We start from the raw sequence: 25,121 nt of genomic DNA, 5'->3' as shown, positions 1-25,121 counted from the left end.
TTGGTTTCATAGCAGAGTCCATCCTCCCACCAACTTCAGTGATGCTGAAACAAAATGGTATAATTCTAAATATTTCAGCCATGCTAATTCCTTTTTTCTCCTTTGACTAGAAGAAACCTGTCTACTGCACACAATTTTAGAGGAAGCAGCAAAGTATTGCTCCTAATTCCACTGTTTTGTCTCCTCTGAGGGAAACAAACCATCTACCTAAGATGTTCAAGCTCGGAAGTAGTTTTCTCTTCCCATCTTGTTTTCGAGGATCATGGATGGGAAAGAGCTCTCAGATAATAAGTAACTAAAGAAACCTTTTATACGAGGAGAACTCAAAGAAGCAAAACCTCTTAAGAGTCCATACCTATTTAGAAAACGCAAGGAGGTACACTTCTTTTTTTAATATGAAAGCAAATGCATGCCAAGAAACTAAAAAGCATTAGAATTAAAAATTAATGTTAAGCATACTTATTAATGGATTTGTATCAACCATGGAGATGCATAACCCTCCAAAAAGTAGAGAACATTATTAATATTATGAATTATTATTATGCATGCACTAAGATTCATATACTTTATTTTGACAGGGTTTTGGTCCTCAGTATTCCAGGAGGAAGAAGAGGAGCGAAGACAGAAATACCAGCTCTGAACAGCCATGAGTCTGATTACATTTAAAGTAACCAGCCACCTTAAAAGTCCAAATGAAGTTTTGTTCTTTCAGTGGCAAAAGGTAAAAATCCACCTCCCAGATTTTTAAACGCTCCTACAAATTGTAAACCATTGTCTTTGTTACGGCCTTGATCCTATGAAGAGATTTCTGTTCTCATACAATCCTTTGCTAACCTCCATGAGAACAGGTTTGGGGAGTGCACCATTTACCAGTGGTATTGTTTCCATACCACCTGTGTGGTGTCTCTGGGGGATTATGCTCCCAGGGTACTGTATGATTTCCAAAAGTCATAGAAGTGACTGTGATGATACTTCCAACCACTTCGTGTCTTCTCTGGTGTATTCTTTCAAGCATCTATATTGCATTACTTGGCCTAGCTACTGATACATGCTCTCTTATGTCACTGAAATACGTTTTTACTCTAGGAAGCTCATTTCTTGAAGAATTAATTACAATATAAATCGTTTACTCTGCGATGAAAATGTTACAACACTGCCATCCTGTGGAAGTTCAATGATTGGCATAAATCACTACATTTCACATTTGTTAGTAAATCACCATTTTTAAGCCCGATCCTGCAACTGTTATATTTTCTATGACCACTTTCCTTGTGCCCCCTCTTCCCTTACTCCCACCTTCCTTCAAACAGCTATCACATCTGTCTGCCTGGTATCGAAAAAAAAAGGCAATTTACACAGCAACAATTTTTTTCTAGGACCTTTGATACATCAAGGTGATACATCATCATAAACTTTCCATGTTTCTTCACATTCTACTGATTGTACAGTGTTTGCAAAACCAAGAAATTAGTTTTGATTTCTGCAAGCTGCTCCCATGGATATAACTTGCACTATGTCAGGAACAAAAACATTCTGACCTTCTGTGGATAAACTCATTTCACAGGCAATTTTAGTTGCTGTACACTGCGCAAATACAGGAAGAACCAACTGAAAAACTTTTCCAGAGAGTACGATCAAATACTTTTAATTAATGGATTGCAATCATCAGAAATAAACACTCACCACCTTAATTTTTGGAACTGAAGTAGCTGATATAAATATATGCCTACTAATTATTTAAATGATTAAATCCAAGACACAGAACTAGGAATTACTGAAATAAAGTTTTTAATTCTGGAAGATCCTTAAGTGTTTTGTTATTAAATGTTCAGAAAGAACACAGAACTTAAAAAAAATGTAGAAGAAAAAAAATCAAGTTGAAGTGAAATTACCAAATCTCTCAAGCATGACAGAAATCTATATCGGTACCTTTCCAAATGTAAAACCATTTATTTTTTTAAACATATGATAAACTGCATGAGAAACTCCAAATACAATAATAGAAAACAGTATTGATGGCTCCTGTATCTGAATAAAAACGTTACTTTCCTATACAAGTGCTGCTAATACACTGGAATTATAAGGACTTTTTCTGAATTATTAAGCTAGTAATATCTGAATAAAAGATACTGACCACTGTCAAGACAGACAAACAAAAAGCACAGCTTAAGCTTTCAAATGTAGGTAGCATGATCACCTTTGATGCCAACTGGGTCTGAAGCTACCTGGCTGATAAATTAACCTGCCTGCAAGCCATGAAGTATTTTAAAACTGGGAAAAACTTTACATTCTTGGAATTTTTTACACATTAAATGATTGTGAATTACACTGCCAGGCATATCAGATCATGTCACATCAACCTTCCTTTTGGTGTATGAGCACCCATGTGAAAAATAGTGCAGGAAACCATCACTTCTTTTAAAAATTTGGTGCTGCAAAATATTGTTCTCTACATTTATGTTATTACATTAGATTAAACATTCATCTGTTACAAAAGCTAGGCTCATGCTAGCTTAAAATAAAATTGAGCACTGATAGACATTAAAACCTCCAAAATTATTGGTGATAGTAACATGGATGCAGATTTTACCAGCTGCTGTCAGCTGACAGTAGTTTACAAAAGTCTAAGCTGCACTTTGGTAGTTTAAGAATTATGAGACTGCTGCAGGCACATTTGAAACTGAATTATCATAGGAACTCCAAAAATATCTTTATTCTCCCTATTTCTATGAGCTTTTGTAAACTATTCTCTCTGTTTGAATAGTTTGGAAGTCAAGCACACTTGAATTTCATCTCAGAAATGACTGAATATTCTTGCCTGTTTTACAAAATATCCTGTTAAACAAACCTAGAAACTACATACAAACGTGAGATGTACAGAGGCCTCTGTGTAAGGCTTCTCATGAAATCTTAAGTTATGCCAGCAGTTGCAATGAAACAGCACAGTATCACAGTATGTTAGAGATTAGAAGGGACCTCAAGAGATCATCTAGTCCAAAGAAAAAAAAAAAACCTGGGCCAGCGCCTCAGCACCCTCACAGGGAAGAGCTTCTGCCTAAGAGCTCATCTCAGTCTCCCCTCTGCCAGGTTAAAGCCATTCCCCTTGGCCTGTCCCTACAGGCCCTTGTCCCAAGCCCCTCTCCAGGTTTCCTGCAGCCCCTTTAGGCACTGGAGCTGCTCTGAGGTCCCCCCTGGAGCTGCACAGCCCCAGTTCACCCCCCCCAGCTCCACATTTTCATTCTGACAACTCTGCTGAAGCACATCTCCCTCACAGCTGAATGGCAATAACAGCTCAAAACACTGTAGCTATTTGCAAAACAAACCTCTGCCAAAACTTTTAATTCTTATGAACCTGCAGTACTATTTTCCCCAGATGAGTTCAAAGACTAGTTCATTAAAAGGTGAAAAAGCAAGAGTACTTATTCTTTAGTGTTTGTTTACCACTTTGCTTCAGGAATTTATAATTAGTTGATTTAATTTTCTCTTGCCTACATCATAGATACTGGACAATGAAAATATTTAATAATTTTAAAAGCAAGATAAATCATTTTCACCTTAAGCTATGAAGAAGTGGTCAATGAAGAAGTAATACTAACATAAAAAATTAAAGATGGGTTAGAGCTTCTGCCCATCCCCACCCCTTTTTTTTTTTTTAAGAATTTCCATTTCTGAATTACGTAAATAGCTTAACAAAGAAACACGAAACAAATATTTATAGTTTGGGTAACAAAAATACAAAAGTAAAGTTGAGTAAATTGAGAAATTATTATAGTATATTGGTTCAATATATATATATATGCAAACATAGTAATTTCTCTAGCAAGCATTAAAAAACCATTAACATAATTAAAAATACAAAGATAAAACAGCATTAAAATGGGCAATAAAAACATTTACAAATATGAAATGCTCTGTGATACTACACTTGAATTCATACTACGTTCACAAAGTATCTATTGGAAAGATTTCACATTAGGTAATCAAAAATGTTCTAGCTAACTCATAAACCTTTGAACACCTGAATTGCTTATTATTTATTTCATTCACACAACTACACTATGCCCAACTGATTTAACTGCCAAAGGCTCTGTAAAAACAGAGACTTTTAAATGTCAGACATATCAATTAAAAAGTTCATCTCCTAAGAAACTAGAAGGAAGGCTGACCCATTAACCCAATAAAATCTTGAGGATTCACATGGAGTGGATACTCTTACAGTACCTTCTAGTCTAGGTTACATAAAACATACATGGCTGCTTAAAGTTCCCTATGTCTTGTCTCATATACATCACAATATAGTATATGTTTGCATAATTTCTGCTGCACAACTTGTTAGAAGTAACAACTGTTTAACATACTAAGAAAAGGCAAAAATATGAAACATTGTTATGGACACACACATAATAAATATGATATACGTTAGAAGGATTCTACAAATATCAAACTATCCAATTAACTTTGTTTTCAGTGCACTAAAAAGGAGAAAAATCAATTAGCAGCTACAAATATGAAATTTTGGAAGTTATTTCTTAACTCTGTTTCCATATTGTAGAGAGTAACTGACTATAACCAGTAATCAAATTAATAAAATGCAACCTGATGTGCAATTACTTAATTCCCACTTGACACAAAACACATCAGTATAATTAATTTCATATCTCGTAAGTATTTGAGAAGGATGGTTCAAATGAACGAAACTTACCGATGTAGACCCTCCTGCTGTATCTCTGCATCAGCAACAGAACAAATACATGCAGTGGAATAAGGTTGATGATGAAAACATAACCACCCCATGCAGAGACCTACAAGAAATGGAATGGGAAATATGAAAATATCTGCATATTCTTAGGGTAGCCAATGTTGGATTTATATACCTTAATGGTCTAACAAGAAAACACAAACTCCATCTAGACAACCAGTCAGAACTACCAGTAATAACTCCAGGATCATTCTTAATATGTATTAAGAAAGAAAAAAAAAAAAAAACAAAAAAAACCAACCCAACAAACAAACCAACCAACTCCCCCTTCCCCCTCCCCCTCATCCACAAAAAAAACCCCACATAGCAAAGACTTCTGAAATGGGCTGGTGGATTTTCAAGGCTATCCTTCCTGTATCTCCTCCTCCTCCTCCCAAGCTATCTGGTCATGCTGGCAAACAAGAAAGTGATGCTGGGGGTTTTCCCCATGGTGAAGTCTGCAACACAAGACAGTGGTATGACTCCCATGGAGGATCCAAGATTTTCCTTTCACACACAAACTTAGCACCATGCTTCGCACCTTTTGCTGGCGATAGGGAACAGTATCTCCAGCCAGAGAGGAGAAAGAGAGCAAGGTACACACACCTCTGGGAGCAGAGCTACTGGAGCAAAGGAGTCAATACATGTTGAAGTGTAAGGAAAGAAAAGGAATGGGTAGATGCACAAGGAAGCAGGGCTGAGTACTGTGGAATGGGGTACAACAGTATGATAGATATTGTGAACCTGTAGCAACAGCAGCACTTGAGAAGCCCTAGTATGATGTACTTAGAACTGAAATACTACAATGTTAACAAAACATCACTGATTGCTTGTTGAGATAAAGATTTAATGAGCTACTATTACCATGTGTTATCTAAATTTCTAATGTATTTAAAAGGGCTAATGTTGACTAGACAATCACTATTTTCATAGAATCATAGAATAGTTAGCGTTGGAAAGGACCTTGAGATCATCTAGTTCCAACCCACATCCTCTTGTCAAACTACAGTTTACAGACTTCTCCCATATGCATCATGCTTACCATAGGTCTTCATTCTTAGAATACAGTAGCTAAGGTGGTTTTCACTTCAATTGTACTTCAGGGCTTAGATTCATGTAGGTATTTTTTAAAGCCCCAGAATCCAAAAAGAAATCCAATTACTATGTTCCATAGAACAGTTTCTAAAGTAAGGATGAGGCCAATTACAACTGGTTTTTTTGATTCTAATACTATAAACCCTAGTGTTTCAAGATTTGGGGTAACCTGATCAGACAATGTGAAGCAAATAGAATAGAATTTGTCTAAGTTTTCTAGAAACTTGTTTCAGATTATCATGACATATATTGCTGTCTTACTAGCATGAAGTATTATGGTTTACACAGGCAAGTTTATTTAATGGGAGAAAATACTATATGAAGACATGTAAGACCGACGAGATTAAGAACAAAAGTCCAATGAGGACACTGTCCTATTTAGAGAAAGGCCTGAATGAAGCAGATAGCATACAGTTCTTATGGACCAGAGACATGCACCTCTAATTATCAAAATATTAAACCAAATCTAAGCACTGAAGATCATACTGAACTGAAAATATACTTTGGAGCTTTTTTTAAAAAAACTGAGATATCTTCATAGATTGGCAAAAAAAAGTGGAAACATGCTATTACTCCTACAAGGACTGCTTCAGTGTAAAGCTTTGTTTTATTTTACCTCCTCATCATAAAACGCTATCTAAAGCAGAAGCTGCTGAAGTCAAAGAAATGCTAAAAATAAAAATGCAAGGGAAAAAAGCCTTCTCCTTATGGAATGCAATGCAGTGCTGTGAGTCAAATTACCACAATGACTTACATATATATTTTAAGCAGATTTACTTATCAAGAAAAATTTCTGTCAGTCCATGCAATATCCATTCCTCTTTCAAGGAGCTGTTCCCAAACCCCTCTATGCAAGGACTGACTTACTATCTCAAAATTGTGATTTGCTTTTCAACTTAAACTGAAAACATAACTAATTCCATCAGAAAAAGACAAGTGAATACTATCTAACAAACCACAATTATGCTTTGTCCTAAAAATTTACCTAAGCAGAATGTCTGGAATGGCATCTTAACAAAACTCTTTTCCAAAGGGAAATACAATTTATTTGTATTAATAATTATTAATTATTAATAATTAATTAATACAATAATTATAAATAATAAATAAATTATTAATAATTATTAATAATTATTAATGCAAATTATATGGAAAGCTACTGCAAGGAATGACATAGGTAAGCAATAAAGTTCTATCATCTAATCACTGAGGCTACTCATATATTTATATATATGAACCAACAATTTTCTATTATGACTCCAACAAATACTAAAATCTCCTCCTGTTCTTCATTAACAGATGGATTATGTAAGCCCTACTCAGTTTAGCTGTTACATATATATAAAAAAAAGGCTTACCATATAAAAGTAGGATAGACAGCAGCAGATTGTCCAAAAGACCGACCCAGTTTTCACAGACTTCACCTTTAAAAATAACCAAGTATTTATGAATGATAATCAAATACTGAACAATATTTTAAAAAAAATCATTCAAAAAAAAAAAGTCAAGAGAACTTTAGCACATATGAAGTCATATTCGTATGCTTCTGAACTGATGTCCATAATAAAACCAAACCACAAGAGCAATTCATTCACAACCAGAACAGCTTATACCTATCTCTCTAGCTAAAGCAGAGGCACAATGCAATGCAACAACTCTCTACTTCATAATCTGAGGTAGAAAAGTAGTTGCAACACCTCTGTGCTACTTTCTCTGAAACATCATACCACTTTGTCAGTGTAGACTACGCATACCTTACTTTAACTGCATCAAATCCATCTCTGTAATTATACATAGAAGAGCTATTCTGGAATTTTGAAAAACTGACTTAAGGTTAATGAGAGCATTCAGGTACTTCTAAAGCTTTAGCAGGACCCATGAATTGGCCCAGGAATACGATTTTGTCCAAAACTGATTGTGGTGACTGTGGTGTAGGAAAATAGGAATTAAAACTCAACATTAAATAAAGCTAGGAAGTAATCATAGAATAGTTTGGGACCTTCAAAGGTCAGTTAGTCTACCCCCCTGCAATAAGCAGGGACATCTTCAACTAGATCAGATTGCCTAGAAACACATCCAGCCTGGCCTTGAATGTCTCCAGGAACGGCATATCCACCACCTCTCTCTCTCTCTCTCTGGGCAACCTGTTCCAGTATTTTACCACCCTCACTGTAAAAAATTAATCTATATTTGATTCACACATAATACTACAAGAGATCATGCTAACATTACTGCACTACGCAGTTTAGTTAAACGAGTTCCACAAGAACAGATAATCTCTATGATGTCTCAGCTGTTTTAAAGCAACAACAAAGATTGATTCTATTATTGTTATAAAACAGTACAACTTTGCAGCTGCAGTTTATTCTAAGTCCAGATTTTAAAATCCTGCATTAAGTAACACCAATCATTAAAAACTTGTATTCCCTTCCATTATATTCCTACCAACAATATCCCAAGTTTGAATATTCTAAAGCTAAAATAAAACTGCTGAGTATGCATTCACTTATGAAAAGTGGATCTCTTGAGAAAATCATGGGAAAAGCTGTAATGACCATGTACATATATGGAGACACTCAAAGAAAAGTATATGCATTCAAGGAATGCACAAGTATCATACAGTGTCTATGCTGAGTTAACAATATAGTTATATTATTTGTGATATTTCCAAAATAGATGCAAGAGTCCAGAAAAGCTACAGCTTGCCTGAACTCCTTCACACAAAACTGCATTACAGATGTAATTCTACATACAGACTACGGAGTGACCGACAAGTTGCACTAGCAAGCAGCCTAATTAAAAGACATCAGTCAATTTTAATTATTTCTTTTTTAAGCATGCAAGCAATATTAGTATCTTGCTCTGGACAGCTTGGGATATTTAACTTGGACGCTTAAGTCAAAGCCCAGAGCCTCTATATAGTCAAAAGCTTCTTCAGAAGACAATTCAAAGTGCTTCATATTCAGAGTCTACAAGTTTTCACCAGCTAAACAAGAAGGTGAGGTCTGATGCTCATGCGATGCTAATACCTCCAAACTCTAAAATAGAAGCAACCGTTCTGTTTGCTTTAAATTCATACTTATCATTATTTTGACTATTACTACTATAGGACACACATACTTCAGTTGAACAGTACTTTTACATACCAAACTAAAGAGCATGATTATGGAGTGGTTCAGATCAAGTGACTTCTCAGTACTTGCCTGATCAAGAGCTAAGGGGAAGAGGGATGAGAAGGAGGAAAATAATTCAATGGATTCTAAGTAAAATCAGTCATTTGGTCAGAGGAGGAACCAAAAAACCTTTCCAAAGCAAAAGAGTCAGCAATTACTTACCCATAAATAGTATGTGAACTGCAATGCAAAAATAGCTATGCCTTCATTGTCAAATGATCCTGCTACCGATCGGGATATGTAACCTGGAACTATGGCAATAAAACAGGCTGCTAAAAGCCCTGCTCCCTGGTTCCACAGTTCTCTGGTGAGCAGGAAAGTAGAAATAGCTGTAAGGCCGCTAAAAACTGGTGCTAAGAATACACACACATCTCTTATATGGACTGTCACATTAAGCATATTTAAAATCCAATGTATAAGGCCAGCTGTCACCATCAGTCCTGGGTATACCTAAATGGAGGAAAAAAAAACAAAAACCAAAAATAAAACATCAAAGCCCACTAGGTTATTGTGGAAAACTATCATGGTAGGTTTATTTGCGTATGATTTGCAACGAAACAGATATTTCTTAAGCTGATATAAACAGTGAACAGGTAAAGCTAATGGAATTATTTTAATACTACTTTAATCATGTTTTGACAACACTACTGAATACCAGAGGTTCTTTAAATTTTATCCAAATGCTAACAATTACATATAATAAAATTTGCAAATGAAGAAGCAGCATACAGATAATATCCTCTCTTGCCTGACATTTATCATATAATGAGAAGAATTTGTCGTTAAGGTGTGGAAGAAGAAGCTAAGTCTGCAGGAGAATTTCAAGCCAGCTAAAAGGCTTTAAGTAAAAAACAAACCCCAAAACCCTAAGACAACAAGAAGAAACCCAACATTCCCCAGCCTTATCTGTTTTCCTCATAAATATACCATGTCGCTCTTTCACCTCGTTATCAATGGAGAAAGATGATGTGCATCAACAGGGTTTATTATCAACAAGCTGAAAAGCTGACAGTCATTTTAGTATTACATATTTGCAATGCATTAGTAGACATCTTTGGATATGAAGGATTATAATAGAGTCCCATAAAACTGAATTAAGATGAACTAAGAAAGGTAGCGTAGACTTAAAGCAAATCTACTGAACCCATCATAGAATACCAGAGAACTTTAAAAATATTCTTAACAGAAACTCTACCCTCCCACAGTTATCAACATTAGAAAAATCAATGTGTACTAGAAAAGTCAGTATGTACTTCACCTGCCTTAGTTTCTTTCAAAAGCTAGGAAGGGTGGTGTACTGAATTAAATTAACAGATGACAGAATATTCCCCTGCATATATCTGCCTTAGTTTTTTTCAAAAGCCAAGAAGGGAGTTGTACTAAATTAAATTGACAAGAATGTTCTCTTGCATATATCTTTGGGAGCTGCTTTTCAACATAAACTGTTAAAACATAATACTCCATGTGACTTGCAAAATAATACATGCAATCAACATTTCAATTCTATTTCCTAAGGGTTTTTACTTCATACAAGACAGGTACGGAAAAAACCATATATGTTACACAGAAAAAGTCTCGAGTATCTCTAAGATACCAAAACAGTGACCTAAATTGTTACAAAAACTTCTTATATGCATTTAAATGGTATGTACTATAACTAACAAGTTTTAATGCACATTCACACATTAAGTAACAGGTAGCTGCATTATTAATGTTAATAAGCAATCTGAAAATTAAAAGCATATTTTATTAAGATTCTTCCTTTATCAATGTCAAATTTGTACTGGAAGTTCACAAAACTAAGTGCAAAGTCATCTTTAAGTTATTATGGTTATTACAATACTTACAGTTCCACCTACTATTCTTCCCAATGGATACCATGCTCTTTCATCAAACCAATTTAAAAATTCATAAAACCCATGGGATGCAAGATGATGTGTTGATCTATAGTTAAACCTAGAAAGAAATGAGAAAAGGGGTGTGTGTGGAGGGGAGATAAAGGTCAAGAACCTAAGTTTTAAGCATAACTTAAGTCATCTGTTTTCTAAGACCTAGAAAGAGAATAAAACTTCAGCATCTCTCATTTAGTATGTAAGTACAACAGTCATCTCTACAGAGTTTTAAAGTAAATTACTGAGCTTTCAGTTAACCACTATACCTTCTTCATTTCTACAGCCAGTGGCCCTTACATATTCCCTTCTTCCAATCAACAATACTCTTTGCAATGCAAAATCTACGTGTTCATCTTAAAAGTTTGTACATACTCTGCTGCAGGAAATTCCTTGTAGAAAAAAAGCCCTCCCATGCACAACTTCAGTTCAGTCTTCCACATTGCCCATATACCATTAAAAAATATGGATGGATTGCCATCAAGGCATTAATCTTCCACTTTCACGGCATGAAGTTTTTCCAGTTTCTTGAACTTCAGATAGCAAAACCTAACTATTACAAAGTCCATTAATTCTTCAGATTAGGTATGAGACTGCTGTAAGAACTGCAGGGTATGTTACCCCAAACTACAACTCTTTCATTATCATCTAAAAGCCAAACTAACAAGGCTACGGGTATGATACTGTAAAGTTTTGTGAAGAAAGTTTAGGTTTAGATAAGTTTGGGTAGATACCACTTCTGAAAGAACCAAGATCCACAAACCCAACCCTCCTAATAGATATTCTAATTAGAATTTAGGTTACAATGTGCAAATCATGAAAGAAGTATGAAAGATTATATACACTAGTTAAGTAGAAGTGCAGATGACAAAATGGAATACTGTAACAGTCAACAGATTAGACGAACAAACCACCATGAAAGACTTCTGAATACAGTTAGTATTCAAGACCCGAGAAGATCGTGTGTTTTTTCATCTGTTTTATGAAGGTATCCAATTATATCAGTAACATGCATCACTTCCAGCACAGATTTTGACAGTACATCAACTACTTCTGTATACCTAGGATTCCCAGAATATCACAGGCTTACTTTGAACTAATTTATTTCAACAGAATAAAGCTAATGTAATTCAAGACTAAGAGACATCAAGTTCCTTGTTTAATCATTACAAGCAGTGTATCTGAAGTACAACCACACAGAGGTCATGAGCAGTTTTCTTCATCTACTCAGTGAAAGAACAAAAAGAATTGAAATTCAAGTCCAGATGTCAGCAAACTTGCATGCTTCCACTGACTAAACTATCACAGCATCAATCAACTGACATTAAAAATAAGTAAATAAAAAACAAGTGTGGTGTTTTCAGAAACACTCTCCTACATGTTAAATGAGCAGTTATATGGGATATAGTAACTGACAAAATTGTGGACTTTCAAAAGTAATTAGCCATGTTTATATAAAAAATTCACACAAACATCAGTCATTCCGACCTAGAAATCTTTGTAGCAAGCAGCAATGTGACACTGGTTGTAATAATAAGCCTGCAACTATTCCCATTTGACTAGATTTCTAAAAATTAATTAATTCTCCAGTTCTGAACTGACAACTATAATGTGATTTATGAAATGCTGTACCTGTAAAATTAGCCTCTTATCTTAATATAGCAAGGTCTAGCGTTAATTTGTTCAGTGTCAAGTGCCTGCAGTATGGTATGAGACAAAGCAGGAGTTCCATGTTGCACAGGACATGTACAATACAGCCAGCTACGGACCAGACCTAAACTGCACTGAAAACCCAATCAGTGTTGTTATCCTAGAACTTTAAAAAGGAAACAAGAAAGATTCTTACCTACATAGATTATTTTCAACTTTTTAAATCACAACTCAGACTCACAGAGTCTACAAAAGTATGACTAACGCTTACTTTTAGAGCATTAAAAGATCAGTTAAACAAATGAAATATCCAAGAATACATATTGACATTCACTTTGTGTTTTGAACTAATAAAGCTTCATAAGTGACTTCAGAAGGATGTGAACAACTGTCTTGTGCTTTGGTAGGATCCCATTAAGCCTACAAAATAAGCATACAAATGAATTCCCACTCAAAATTGAAATGCAATGTAGCAGCATTATTTTTCTACCACTTACTAGGTAAGAATTTAGTCTCTCCTAATACATATAGATACAAATAGAGATAGATAATACAGATAGATATAAATTTATTAACCCATTCCTTCAAAATGTGATTGATTCTTTTGCCTCAAATAAAAGCATGCAGAGACAGCTGGGCATGTTTTTACAGCAGAAATTACTAGTGATACTACAGGTACATTAATTTTTTTCACTGTGAGATCACAGTATCACAGTATCACAGTATGTTAGAGATTGGAAGGGACCTCAAAAGATCATCTAGTCCAATCCCCCTGCCAGAGCAGGAACACCTAGATAAGGTTACACAGGAATGTGTCCAGGCGGGTTTTGAATGTCTCCAGAGAAGGAGACTCCACAACCTCCCTGGGCAGCCTGTTCCAGTGTTCTGTCACCCTCACTGAGAAGAAGTTTCTTCTCAAGTTTAAGTGGAACCTCTTGTGTTCCAGTTTATATCCATTACCCCTTGTCCTATCATTGTTTGCCACTGAGAAGAGCCTGGCTCCATCCTCATGACACTCCCCCTTTATATATTTATATACACTAATAAGGTCCCCCCGCAGTCTCCTCTTCTCCAAACTATAGAGACCCAGCTCCCTCAGCCTTTCCTCATAAGGGAGATGCTCCACTCCCTTAATCATCTTTGTCGCCCTGCGCTGGACTCTCTCCAGCAGGTCCCTGTCTTTCTTGAACTGAGGGGCCCAGAACTGGACACAATATTCCAGATGCGGTCTCACCAGGGCAGAGTAGAGGGGAAGGAGGACCTCTCTCGACCTACTGACCACCCCCCTTCTAATACACCCCAGGATGCCATTGGCCTTCTTGGCCACAAGGGCACAGTGTTGGCTCATGGTCATCCTGCCATCCACTAGGACCCCCAGGTCCCTCTCCCCTACACTACTCTCTAACAGGTCGTTCCCCAACCTATATTGGAACCTGGGGTTAGTAGATGAAGATCTATAGGTGAGAACAAGAAATAACCTTCTGACCATAGAAACCTAAGAAGTATTTAGAAGCTTAGCTACAGCACCTCACTTTGACTTTAGAAAAAAAAAAACAAAAAACAAAAAACAAAACCCAAAAAAACCAACTCACTTCATCCCTCACCAGGAAACCTACAAACACAAATATGTTAAAATATAAATATATGTATACATAAGGAGAAGCTTGATGAGCAATGCTGCATATTGAAACCGGTTTCACGCACCAGAAAAGTGGCAGCAACATTGCACCAGAGAGCAGTATGGTCTAGCTATCCTATGATGACAGTATTATGCTCTGGTACTGCTTGCCCACTTCATAGCACTCTAATCCTTTAGGGACAAGCCTGAGCCTTGTAAAACTGTTTCCCTTTAGGCCAGAATGGAGAGGCACTAATGAACAGTGAATATTGTAAACCATAGTCGCAAAACCTTCTATCTTGGTACTTTCTGAACTGTTTGAAGAGCAGCACAGAGGTATTTCTATGGCAGTACAGTTGCAGCATCTGCAACTATCTATAGGTTTCACAGGGTTATAAAACAGCCCTGGGAAATATGAGAGAAGGTGACACCTTTGCCAATACTCATAACCTGGGGATTTAGGGGCTGCAACTGAGGGAAGAATCAGAATGGAGACAAGAAGATCGAGTGCTGGGTAGGGGTTGCATTACAGCTTTGGGTGTCACTGCTTTCCCCGCTTCTTCCATCTCTAGTGGCAGCAAGCATAGGCGGTATTTAGGTTTTTTTATCCAACCCTGTTTCTGACTGGCTAGACATCAGCCTAGCAGACACAGGAACTGGGGTATGCTACTGGTTACAGTGACTGAACAGAATGCAACACTATGCAAAAGGACCAGACTGAAGGAAATGATCCACCCTCAATTCTCATACCCATCTGATCCTGAGGTATGGGAACTGTTCACCCATTTCCCAAGATTCCCTCTTATCCTCCCTCATCCCTTTGATGCAGGTAATTTTGAGACAAACCTGAGAAGAATAAAGAAAAGATTATGGGAAGCACTTGCTCAATTAAGAACCTAGCTTCAAGGACTGAGATGAATATTCAAGTTCTCAGTCCATGTTGTGAAAAAGATAAGACTTGGTAAAATTAATCAGAGAAGAGCTCTTAAGGACCTGACTAACACCATTAAGCGTTGACCTTTCTTATTTTAGCTGATGTTCTAGGAGGAAAAGTGATGCTCTGCTATTCTCCTTGCCTCTTTCTGTCAGGTCTGTAGTTTGAACTGTTTCCTCCTCCAAGCTAAGCTTTAAAGTAATCAAAGAATCCTAAGTCTTTGCACATTTCAGAATTCAATGTCCCAACCACCAAATGAGGCTGATATTGTAGTTTGAACCTCTGGGGAGATGCCTGAATGATCACAAAAGTGCTGTATGCATGGTACCATTAATTTTGTGGCACTACTGGAGATACCTATATTATAGCTAGTTCAGTAGACAAATGAAGATGAGTTCATAAAGACATGGTTCTCATTTTCAAAGCATATTTCAATTTCAGCATAGAATAGAGCACAAGCAGCAACAGCATAACTGAGCAGAGGCATAATTTTTTTTTTTAGTAGCAACATCAATACAGAAAGCTTAACTAAGCAACTTGAGAAATAAAGCCTGTAAAGTTTTCAGTTATATGTTATGTACTCTTAATACATAATCTTAACTATCTGTTCATGCTTGGGTTTGATTTTTATTCCACTCTATGGACTGGTTTTTGATGGCACAAGGTAATGCTAGTCTGTCGTGGTTTAAGCCCAGGCCGTAAATCAGAACCACGCAGTCTACTTCCCCCCCCCCCACCTTTCTTCCCTCCACTTCTGGAGGGACGGGGAGGAGAATCAAAAGAATGCAACTCCCACGGGTTGAGATAAGAACAGTTTAATAACTAAGGTATAACACAAACCACTGCTGCTACCACCAATAATAATAATGATAAAGGAAATAACAAGGAAGAGAATACAACCGCTCACCAACCGGTACCTCACCCGCACCCTGCAGTGATCCCGCCCTTCCGGAAACTCTCAATTCTACATCCTGGGCATGACGTGCTGTGGTATGGAATACCTCTTTGGCTAGTTTGGGTCAGGTGTCCTGTCCCTGCTTCCTCCCGGCTTCTCCTCCTCCCTGGCAGAGCATGAGACTCACAAAGTCCTTGGTCAGTCTAAACATCTGTTATCAGCTTTGTTCCCAGGCCGAAAGTCAAAAACACAGCGCTGCAGCAGCTACTAAGAAGGAGAAAAAATGACTGCTGCTGCTGAACCCAGGACAATCACTCTCTCTATCCAGAAGCTACAGAATTCTCCAGCACTTCACAGCAACAATTACTGCTGTATTTATAAAGGAGACATCTTTGGCTTGACATTCGTAAGTTCAGTATTTCCTTGACAAAAGTCCTACTTAAGATTAACATTCAAATAAAATTAAGCCTACTAGAAAGTAAGAACACACAGTAAAAGAGCACATATACAGCAATGCAGTTACTTCACCCAGATCTTAACATTTAAGGCAAATTACACTTAGAGTGATAGAATTCGTTTCACCCTCCCATCATAGCAAAGTGCAACATCAGTGTTGCTTCTTGTCAGAACGTTGGCAGTCTAAAACCCTACAAATTTCATGCTACTATTGCCCCACCATCTAGACTTTTTAGCTGGCATTTTATAGCCATCTGAGAATATATAATCTCCTTACTAACAGCATCAGTTGAAAATTTTCAAAGCCTGCAATTATAAAGGCTTCTCTGCTCTAAAAGTCTTCAGCTGCAGATGCAGAAAATTTTTCACATCTGCCAACTTGGAAAAATTACATGATACAAACTAACTGTGAACATCACAAGCTATCTGAGCAATTCTAGGAGTCAGTTTTTAATGCAAATGTAGATTACAGAATCAATTCTGCCACACAGCATCTAATTAGAGATGGCAAGTCTAGATTCTTGAAAAAGATAGTTGCATATTAACTCCATATCCGACATATTCTTCGCATCCAAAGGAAGAATTTATTCAGCACAACACTTTTATAGAAAGTCTAATGAGAAAGTTCAGCAATTTCCACTGAAACAAACGTATATGCAGTATTCCATACTAAATTCTAAAACACCTGCTTGCCTACATATTTTACTACCAGCACAACATCCTGGAAGTCTTATTCTAAAGCTTGTATCTACAAATAATTACCCCTACGAGTTTTGTATATGGTTTTTAAAATGGAAATACAGTACCCCATCAATCACATCATGAATTCAATGCACTAGAGCAGTATTTCTCATCATGAAAATGCTTACATGTGTTGAGTTTATTACCTTGGAAAGTATGCATGTAGCTTCAACTAATAAAGATCAGAATTTTGCACCAGCAATACCTGTAGGCAAAAGTATTTATGAGAGGTACACAGTAGGAAAGGCTCTTTACAACCCAAACCTAAGGTGTTACATAGATTTCACAGCGAGAAAGCACACTGAGCTGTACACACATAAGAACTAGTGAGAGAGAATGTGGTCCTCTGTTTACCTGAGCCAAAACTGACATAACTGCAAACTGTAGAAGCAATCAGGCCATTTTATTTCAGGAAAATCTCACACTCCTTTCTTTTAACCTGATGTCACCAGAAAGGAGTTATCACCTACCAGAGTTTTACATGGAAGATGTTATCACTTTGCACACTCAACTGGAGCTTCTGCACCTCACTGGACAAGAAACATGAACACATTAACTCTACCCCGTGTTTCACAAAGGACGCAGAACATGTTTGCACAGTTCTCATTAAAGTTGACCAAAAGACGATTATTAAGTCAAGTCCACTAGAAAGAAAAAAAATAAAAGCTTTGCCTAATGTAGAGTTTAATATTCTTCTAATTCCCCTAAACTCCTGATGGGTTTTAGGAGTTAAATATGGAATTTTTGACAGTTTAGTCTTTGTGATTTTATCTCAAAATACATGGATATGTAAGTTAGTCTTTGTATCCTGAGATATGCCTCAACCTAATATCAAGTATTTGCTGAAAGCTCCCAAGAGTGCCCTATATTTAAAGAGGGCAAACTGATCTTCAGGAATTCTGTTCTAAGTAGGGCCATCAGAAAAGAGAAATACACATCCTGAAAGTTGACTGTCTACCAGAAGTCTAACATTTGATAAGAGAATTGGCAGCAGTACTATCATTCTGAGTTTCCTGAGGCTCAAAATTAGTCATGATCCTGCTTTCGACTTCAGATTCCTAATTCTGAACAAACATGCTCAGAAAAACGTGGCAAAGACTCCTCTGTTATATGAAGGATAGTAAGTATGCTGACATAATAAAACTGCAGGAAGCTCTGCAGCGATGCAGCCACCTAACTTGAGAAAAGATGGAAATTCTGAGTCAAAGAAAGAAGAAGTTTCTGTTCCTGGAATCTGGCTGAGCAGCCAACCTCCGCTTGCTTGCAATACCATTAGAATAATCCCTGATGGTGAAGAACAGCAGAAAGCCCACAGGAGGAAAAAAAAAAAAAAAAAAAAAAAAGAAAAGCTGGATGTCACAATTGGAAGGACATGTATTTTTTCAGGTCCAGCATTCAACCATGCTCAATAGAAATCCTGAAGAATACCAGAATGGATATAGAATAACCATTACGAGTATCAGAATGTCCCCAGTGTGTTTAAGAAGGATTACAGTATTCCTACCACCACTACTTAGCATGGTATTTTCACTGCCTGCAATAAGATGTCACGCTTAGCAAGTGCTGAAATCAGCAGCTGCATGCTGCCAGTAGCTTAATGATACGAAATTCTACAGGGAGCATACAGTCACTCTTAACTTCCTCAGAGAGCCCAGGGCATCTCTTGCTAAAGAGCTGCAAGACTTTTAAAGTATTCCATGACCACAACTTACACTTTTCACACAATAAACTTCATATGAAGCCATAATATGCTTCCCATCATCACTGAAATGGGCATGTATTTGGCCACACTTGCAGGCAATTCCTATTAGGCCTTTAGGATTATTAGTTTTTCTTCATGACACCTTTCTGTCTTGCTTTTGAACAATTCCATGTCTCAAGGCAAATTATTAAGAAAAGTGTTACTTTTATTAATACAGAAAGACAAACTTCACCAGTGAAGCCCACCACTTGTAACTTTTAACAACATTTTAGACCCAAGAAGTAAGTGATAATGACTTTTTTTCCTTGAGACAGTCAAAATTGCAAAGAAGTGTCAATGATAAAACACAAACAGAATCATTCGAAATTCCTACAGGGGAAACCTGAATGCTCGTTTTCTTCTTTACTGGACATACTTCACTGCAGTATGCACTACACTATGACTGGCATCAATACTGCTGGCAATACTGGTTCCTTATCTTTTGACAACACCAACTTCTTGAGAGGCATCACTTCTCTGCTCAATACAGTATTAACTACCACAAACTCAAAAGGCCCTGTAGTATTGCAGCTGTTTCTTTCCGAGTGCTATTGGGCTACTCTGTGGCATATTAGCCCTGTATCTCGCAACTCTGAGGGCTTTGTACTAAATTCAAGAATATGTTCAAGAAGGATGCTTCTTCCAGATGAAATAGATTCATGCTGTACTTGTTTTTAACATGATGGATGCAGTTTAACTTCAGGATCTTCAAAGTTAAAGGCTGGTGGTAGTACATGAGGATCTGGTTGGCAGAAAGGAATTCAAACGGCAATTAGCTGAATAATACACTTTAAGAAGCAAAATACTATTTTCTGTGAGAAACGTGATACTAGAAATCAATGGGCTGAACATGACTGCTTTACAAGAAGTGACTTCTAGCTTGTCAGTAGCTAGCTCCCAAGCCACTTTTTTCATGGTCCTCCTATGGAACGAAGCAACCTGCAACACCTAATCAACAATAAGACGATTCTTATTCAAATGATCTCAAACACACTGCCTGCTATCCTATAGCAAGATCTAGCATGTAATCAGAAAGAAATACTAATTTTGCATCAAAATGCAGTTGAACCAACTTCACGATCACTTTCCACTAAGTGAAATTTAGGGTATCTGGATGCAAGGTGGCTTGGCAGATGTTTCTACCCTGTAAAACGCAAGACATGGTAAAAGGCTCTGGGTCACCAACATCCCATATGATAGTTAGGTAATGACAATCTTATTTCTGACAGAACATTTTAAGAGCTACAGCACCACAGAAGAGCTTTAGCAGAAACTGTTGTGCTCACCCCTTAATAACCAACAGCCTGTTGCTCGCCCTTCCATGTAACACAACAAAAAGTAGGTCCAGCCAGAATTGGACATGAGATATTAAAACACTGTACAGATGTCAGGTTTTTGTTAGCTCACAGGAATTAAACGAATCTACAGTGCTGTTGTTGCATGTCAGCAGTCTAAGTCAGTCTGGCAAGTTAAAATAAGGTAGTGTTTCATTCAATATTCCTTGAATATTTCCTTGCTTTTCAGTACATCTCTTACTGCACCTGCTATTCTTTCTCCTGCCATTAGCTCTCAGTTACCTGAATTCTCTAACTATGCTTTCTTTCGATTGTCCTTTTTGTATGTAGACGATGTTTATTCCAAGAAGTTGGACCTCTCATAGCGAACCTGTTCAGCTCCATCTATTGCAGTATTGACTTACTGACCTTTTACTACAATGAATGCTGAAAAAATAAAGATTTGTTTCATAGTACATAATACAAAGCATCATCAGAGCAGAACTAGAGTCTCTATCTAACTTGATAAATTTCTTCCCAGTGATTGAGGCTGGGTTAAAGACCTAATTTTATCTAACTTAGATATGCCTGCTCAAATTCTGCTTAACCCTTCACTAAGCTGGCATAAATAGACATAAATAATGCATTCATCATGCTTGTAGCAGGGATGAGGCAATTTTTCTGCTGTAGGTATGTACATATATAGATATATATATATATAGATACCTACAGAACAAACTAAACAATGCATCTAGGCTTTGCAGAAACCTAGAAACAGATCCAATTATCAAATAAAGCTAAAATGAAAAAGACCCGACGTGTGAGAGGGTAAGGGTGGAAGAGGTGGGAGGAAGGATTCACAACTACAGAATGCCTTGTACTGAATTATACTCTCGCCCAAATTTAACTGTGGAAGTTATCTTTCAGCTGACCTTTGCTGGTTAAAGAGATTGCAGAAGCACTCCTAATCCACCTCCTTACACAGATCAGACAAATTAGCTTGAATCACAGCTAAAAAGCAAACAACTCTAAAGATGATCTGAACTATTTCACTTGATTTTTCTCTGAAGCAGATTAGGAGTACACAAATGATGTATTAATACCAGTCCAACAGAAGGGATGGTGATCTCCATCTGAGGGCAGAAATACTTCCAGCTGTTTGCAAAGCAACTGCATATTCTCACACTGGAGGAAACTGGAGTGGGAATAGGATGTCACCAATAAAATGAACAAAGTCAAGGAATGTAGATAACAACAGAAAATTATTTTTATCTTCCCTACAATACACAGACTGAAGTCCCATGTTTTGCATTTTTTATTCACTTTCAATATCTGATTTATTCTGAAGCAAGTAAGCAAGCAGAATTTAAAATCAATTATTCACTACATTTATATCTTTCACACTGTTTAAAATAAGTCTAAATTTAAAAATAAATAAATAAGTGCAAATTTTCATTGAATTTAATTCAAACTATTAAGAATGGTACTTAATGGTTATCAATGTTTCTTTAGAGTATGCACAAGAAGCACAAAACATTATTTACCATTTGTCAGATACCCTCAGAGAAGCACCACAGATTAAGTGTACTGCAGTGACCACAGTGCTCAGCATTTAAGACAGTATTTATAATTAATACTAAATTCCTGCCATGTACAATGTGAAATGAAAGTTACATGTTTGTTTTCTCATTATTTGATGGGAGTTTCTAGTATTGCTTACTCTTACTATATTGTAGCTGTCAAACTATTTCACTGTGCTCCTCTGTCATTTTAGTAAGACCAAACTGCTGTTTTGTTTAAAGTCAGACCTTAGAGGGGCTTTAAAATGAAAAAAGAGTAAATATAATAAAAAAGTGGAGGTAGGGCAACACTGTTAAGATGAGCTAGGCTTAATATTATACACATATGCTTTGAAGCTCCAATGCCTTTCTGCCACTAACACTATTATGTAAATACTCATAGACTAGACCCACCATTGCGTCATCTATCATATGTCCAGGATTATGTCTTTTCCCAAACACATCTCCTCATTGACCAGCTGGCTACATTAGCATACATTTTGGTAGCTATAGCCCTTGTGTTTTATATTAATGAACAGTAAACGGGGTGAGTTTAATTTCTAACGCCATTTTATTAAATAACAAGTACCGACCTGAAGTACCATGCTTTCCTCTTCTCCCCTGTTGCCACATGAAATGGGGTAAGGTAAAATGAATTTCTGGTTGCCCATGAAAAGGAATGAGGAAATGAAGACACTAAAGCAAGAGGATCAGTTGCAGTTCAGGTGGAGCTGAAAGAGTTTTATTGCAGGGGATACATGAAAGCTGTTGGGAAAGACCCAGCAGAAGTTCTCAAGGGATAGTTCTTACATCACATAATCCTAAATCTCCCTCCTCACTCTCCAGACATGAACTAAATTGGCCTGTTCCAGGACCTTACACGCTTCAATCCCCATCAGACCATATGCCCTCTCAACTTTCTTTCCACAAATACACATTTCAATTACAAAACTAAAGTTAGCCTTCCTGATTTACAAGAGGGATTCAGCTCTAGATACCCAACATCCCATGCAACCATTTAAGCAATGACAATCTTAATTCTGCAGAACTTGTAAACAGTTAACAGTACAGTAGAAGAGCTTTAGCATAAACCATTGATAAGTTCATTTTTTGATAACCCATGACCTGTTGATCAGAGAACTCATGGATACTTGAGATCAGATCAGGGTACAGGATGTGCCAATAGTTTCACTCCCTTGCATTCAGTGGCAGATCTTGACACATGTGCTTACCAGACTTCTGTCAGCTGCCTTAACTTGTTAACACAGCAGAAAACTATCCCAGGAAATGCCCAACAGGTGATGGGAAATTCAGATCTGCTGCATTTGAGTAGATGCAAATAATGCCAATTTATATTGGTGAAGACAAGCTCAGCAGCACTGTGTCATATTATAGACATTGAGTCAGGCTTTACTCACTACACTCTGAACCACCATCTTACCATCCACAGCAACTTCTTGGAGGTTCCTGAAGGAACCTTTGGAATCATCTTCCATGTTTTTCAACGCACAAATGATATCCCTGGGTACTCCAGCAAAGCATATTTGATACTGAGATATAAGACAACACTGCTTAACTTCTCAGGTAGAAGTACCATTTGAGTAATATTTAAAGCTGTCCTGTGGGGTTTTTTATTTCTTGAAGATCACACAGTATGGAACATACTATCAGAAAGCATGAGGTGTGGTAAGAGTATTGTGTTGAAACAAGAGTATGATGGAAGTGTAAGGAAAAAAGGCCTCTGGAGTTGACTTGCTAAAACAAAAGCTAGAAAATCAAATTCAGTGATCAAACAATTACAAGCATGACATAACACATATCATCCAGTCTTTGCCCAAGCAAAACTGGAAGGGTGGAGTGAGCACTGGTGAAGTAGTGGTAGATAACAAAATTGAACCACTTCAAATTCCTTGGCTCCTGAACATATCTAGCCAGAGGAGAAAAATTACATCTGTCATCACTAGCTGACCCGAAACATCATAAATTAAGGTACTATTGCAAATGTTTAACGTAGTTTCTCCAGCATCAAAATCCATTTTCTCTTTGGCAAATGAAAGATTAGAACTGTTACAGAGTAAAAAGAATTGTGAGACATATGCAACAGGTTTTCAAATATTATTTCAGACACTTGACATCAGACAAATCACTCCAGTCACATGTATAAGATAAAATAGTCAAAACATAGCATTACAGAGCTTCTTGGAAAATTCAGACATTGCATTGGCTTTCATGACTATTTCTACAGTAAAGTAAGCCAAAGAGATGCCCATTTACTTCCATTGTTAACATCAGTACAATAATGTCAAAGCTCTGATTCTGTTCCGCTTTCTAAATTAGCAGAATTGCAACTTTAAGGTGTTTTATCTATTGCCAGAGAAAAGAATTAAAGTCATTTTAAAGGCCTTTAATACCCAAACGATACACTCCAGGTATTTTGACCATGAAGATGAAACCATCTTTTTCAAGATAAACTTTTTTAACAATATTTATGAAATTATTCAACTAAACTTCCAAATGCTGTTTAGGATAAGTTCAGAATAGCGAAGAAACACATTTGACATATGCAATAGACTAGAGAAAAACAAACACACACCACCCCTTCCCCAAAAGCCACATTCCCCACACACTCGAAAAGCCCTGTGGATAAACATAAAGTATTCAGCACAAGTAGGCTTGTTTTGTTATGTTTTGCTTCAGCACCAAGAAAATCTATTGCCGTATTTTCACATCTTCTGGCTATAGCACACAGATAACGCTGTTCAACCTGTGGTCTTCCCCCCAGTCAGCTGCATCCTCAAACAGGTACTTTCCATACCTAGATTTCTTTAAAATGTCCATCTACTGGGAAGAGCAAAATAAAAATAAATAAATGCTTTGAATTTAAAGAAGTTGGCTACCATTTATAGTATAACAATTGCAAACAATGAACACAGAAACCGACAAGAATAAATCAAAGAACCAACAGAATGTAGCCTGCCCAGCCATATGTGCTAGAACAGTTTAAAATTACATAACTACACACTATATTTCCCTTCTGCAAAATCCATTTACTATTCAACGAACAAGATAGATGGTGCCCATGCATACAGTAAGCCACTCTTTTTAAATATATGTAATGATACTGACTACTAAATATATGTAAACGAACAGTCTAGAAGATAATAGCAACCCCATTAAGAACACCACCAAATATCAATAATCAAACCAAATTTGCATCCTCAGTTGCAATGTACTTCTCAAGAGGATTTTTTTGTTTAAGTCAGGAAAGTTTTGAAAAGGTGTTTTGCAATTCTTTCTTCATGGACTATCAGCTGACCAGAACTCCAACATGCTCTTTACCTAACAAAGTAACATAATC

General features: G+C 36.9%; 1 protein-coding gene across 1 annotated transcript in view; it reads right to left on the bottom strand.

Moving 5' to 3' along the window:
- Positions 1-25,121, bottom strand: part of STT3B (STT3 oligosaccharyltransferase complex catalytic subunit B) — a 50,119-nt gene that overhangs the window by 16,496 nt on the left and 8,502 nt on the right. The window contains exons 2-5 of the mRNA XM_080611613.1: positions 10,854-10,962; positions 9,169-9,456; positions 7,192-7,257; positions 4,703-4,802 (exon numbers count right to left, since the gene is read on the bottom strand). Coding sequence (XP_080467739.1) covers positions 4,703-4,802; positions 7,192-7,257; positions 9,169-9,456; positions 10,854-10,962 — 563 coding nt within the window. The remainder of the gene's footprint in view (positions 1-4,702; positions 4,803-7,191; positions 7,258-9,168; positions 9,457-10,853; positions 10,963-25,121) is intronic.

The sequence above is a fragment of the Psittacula echo genome, assembly GCF_963264785.1.
Source record: "Psittacula echo genome assembly, chromosome: 2".
Classification (NCBI taxonomy): Eukaryota; Metazoa; Chordata; class Aves; order Psittaciformes; family Psittacidae; genus Psittacula; species Psittacula echo.
This window is presented reverse-complemented; position numbering and strand designations above follow the sequence as displayed.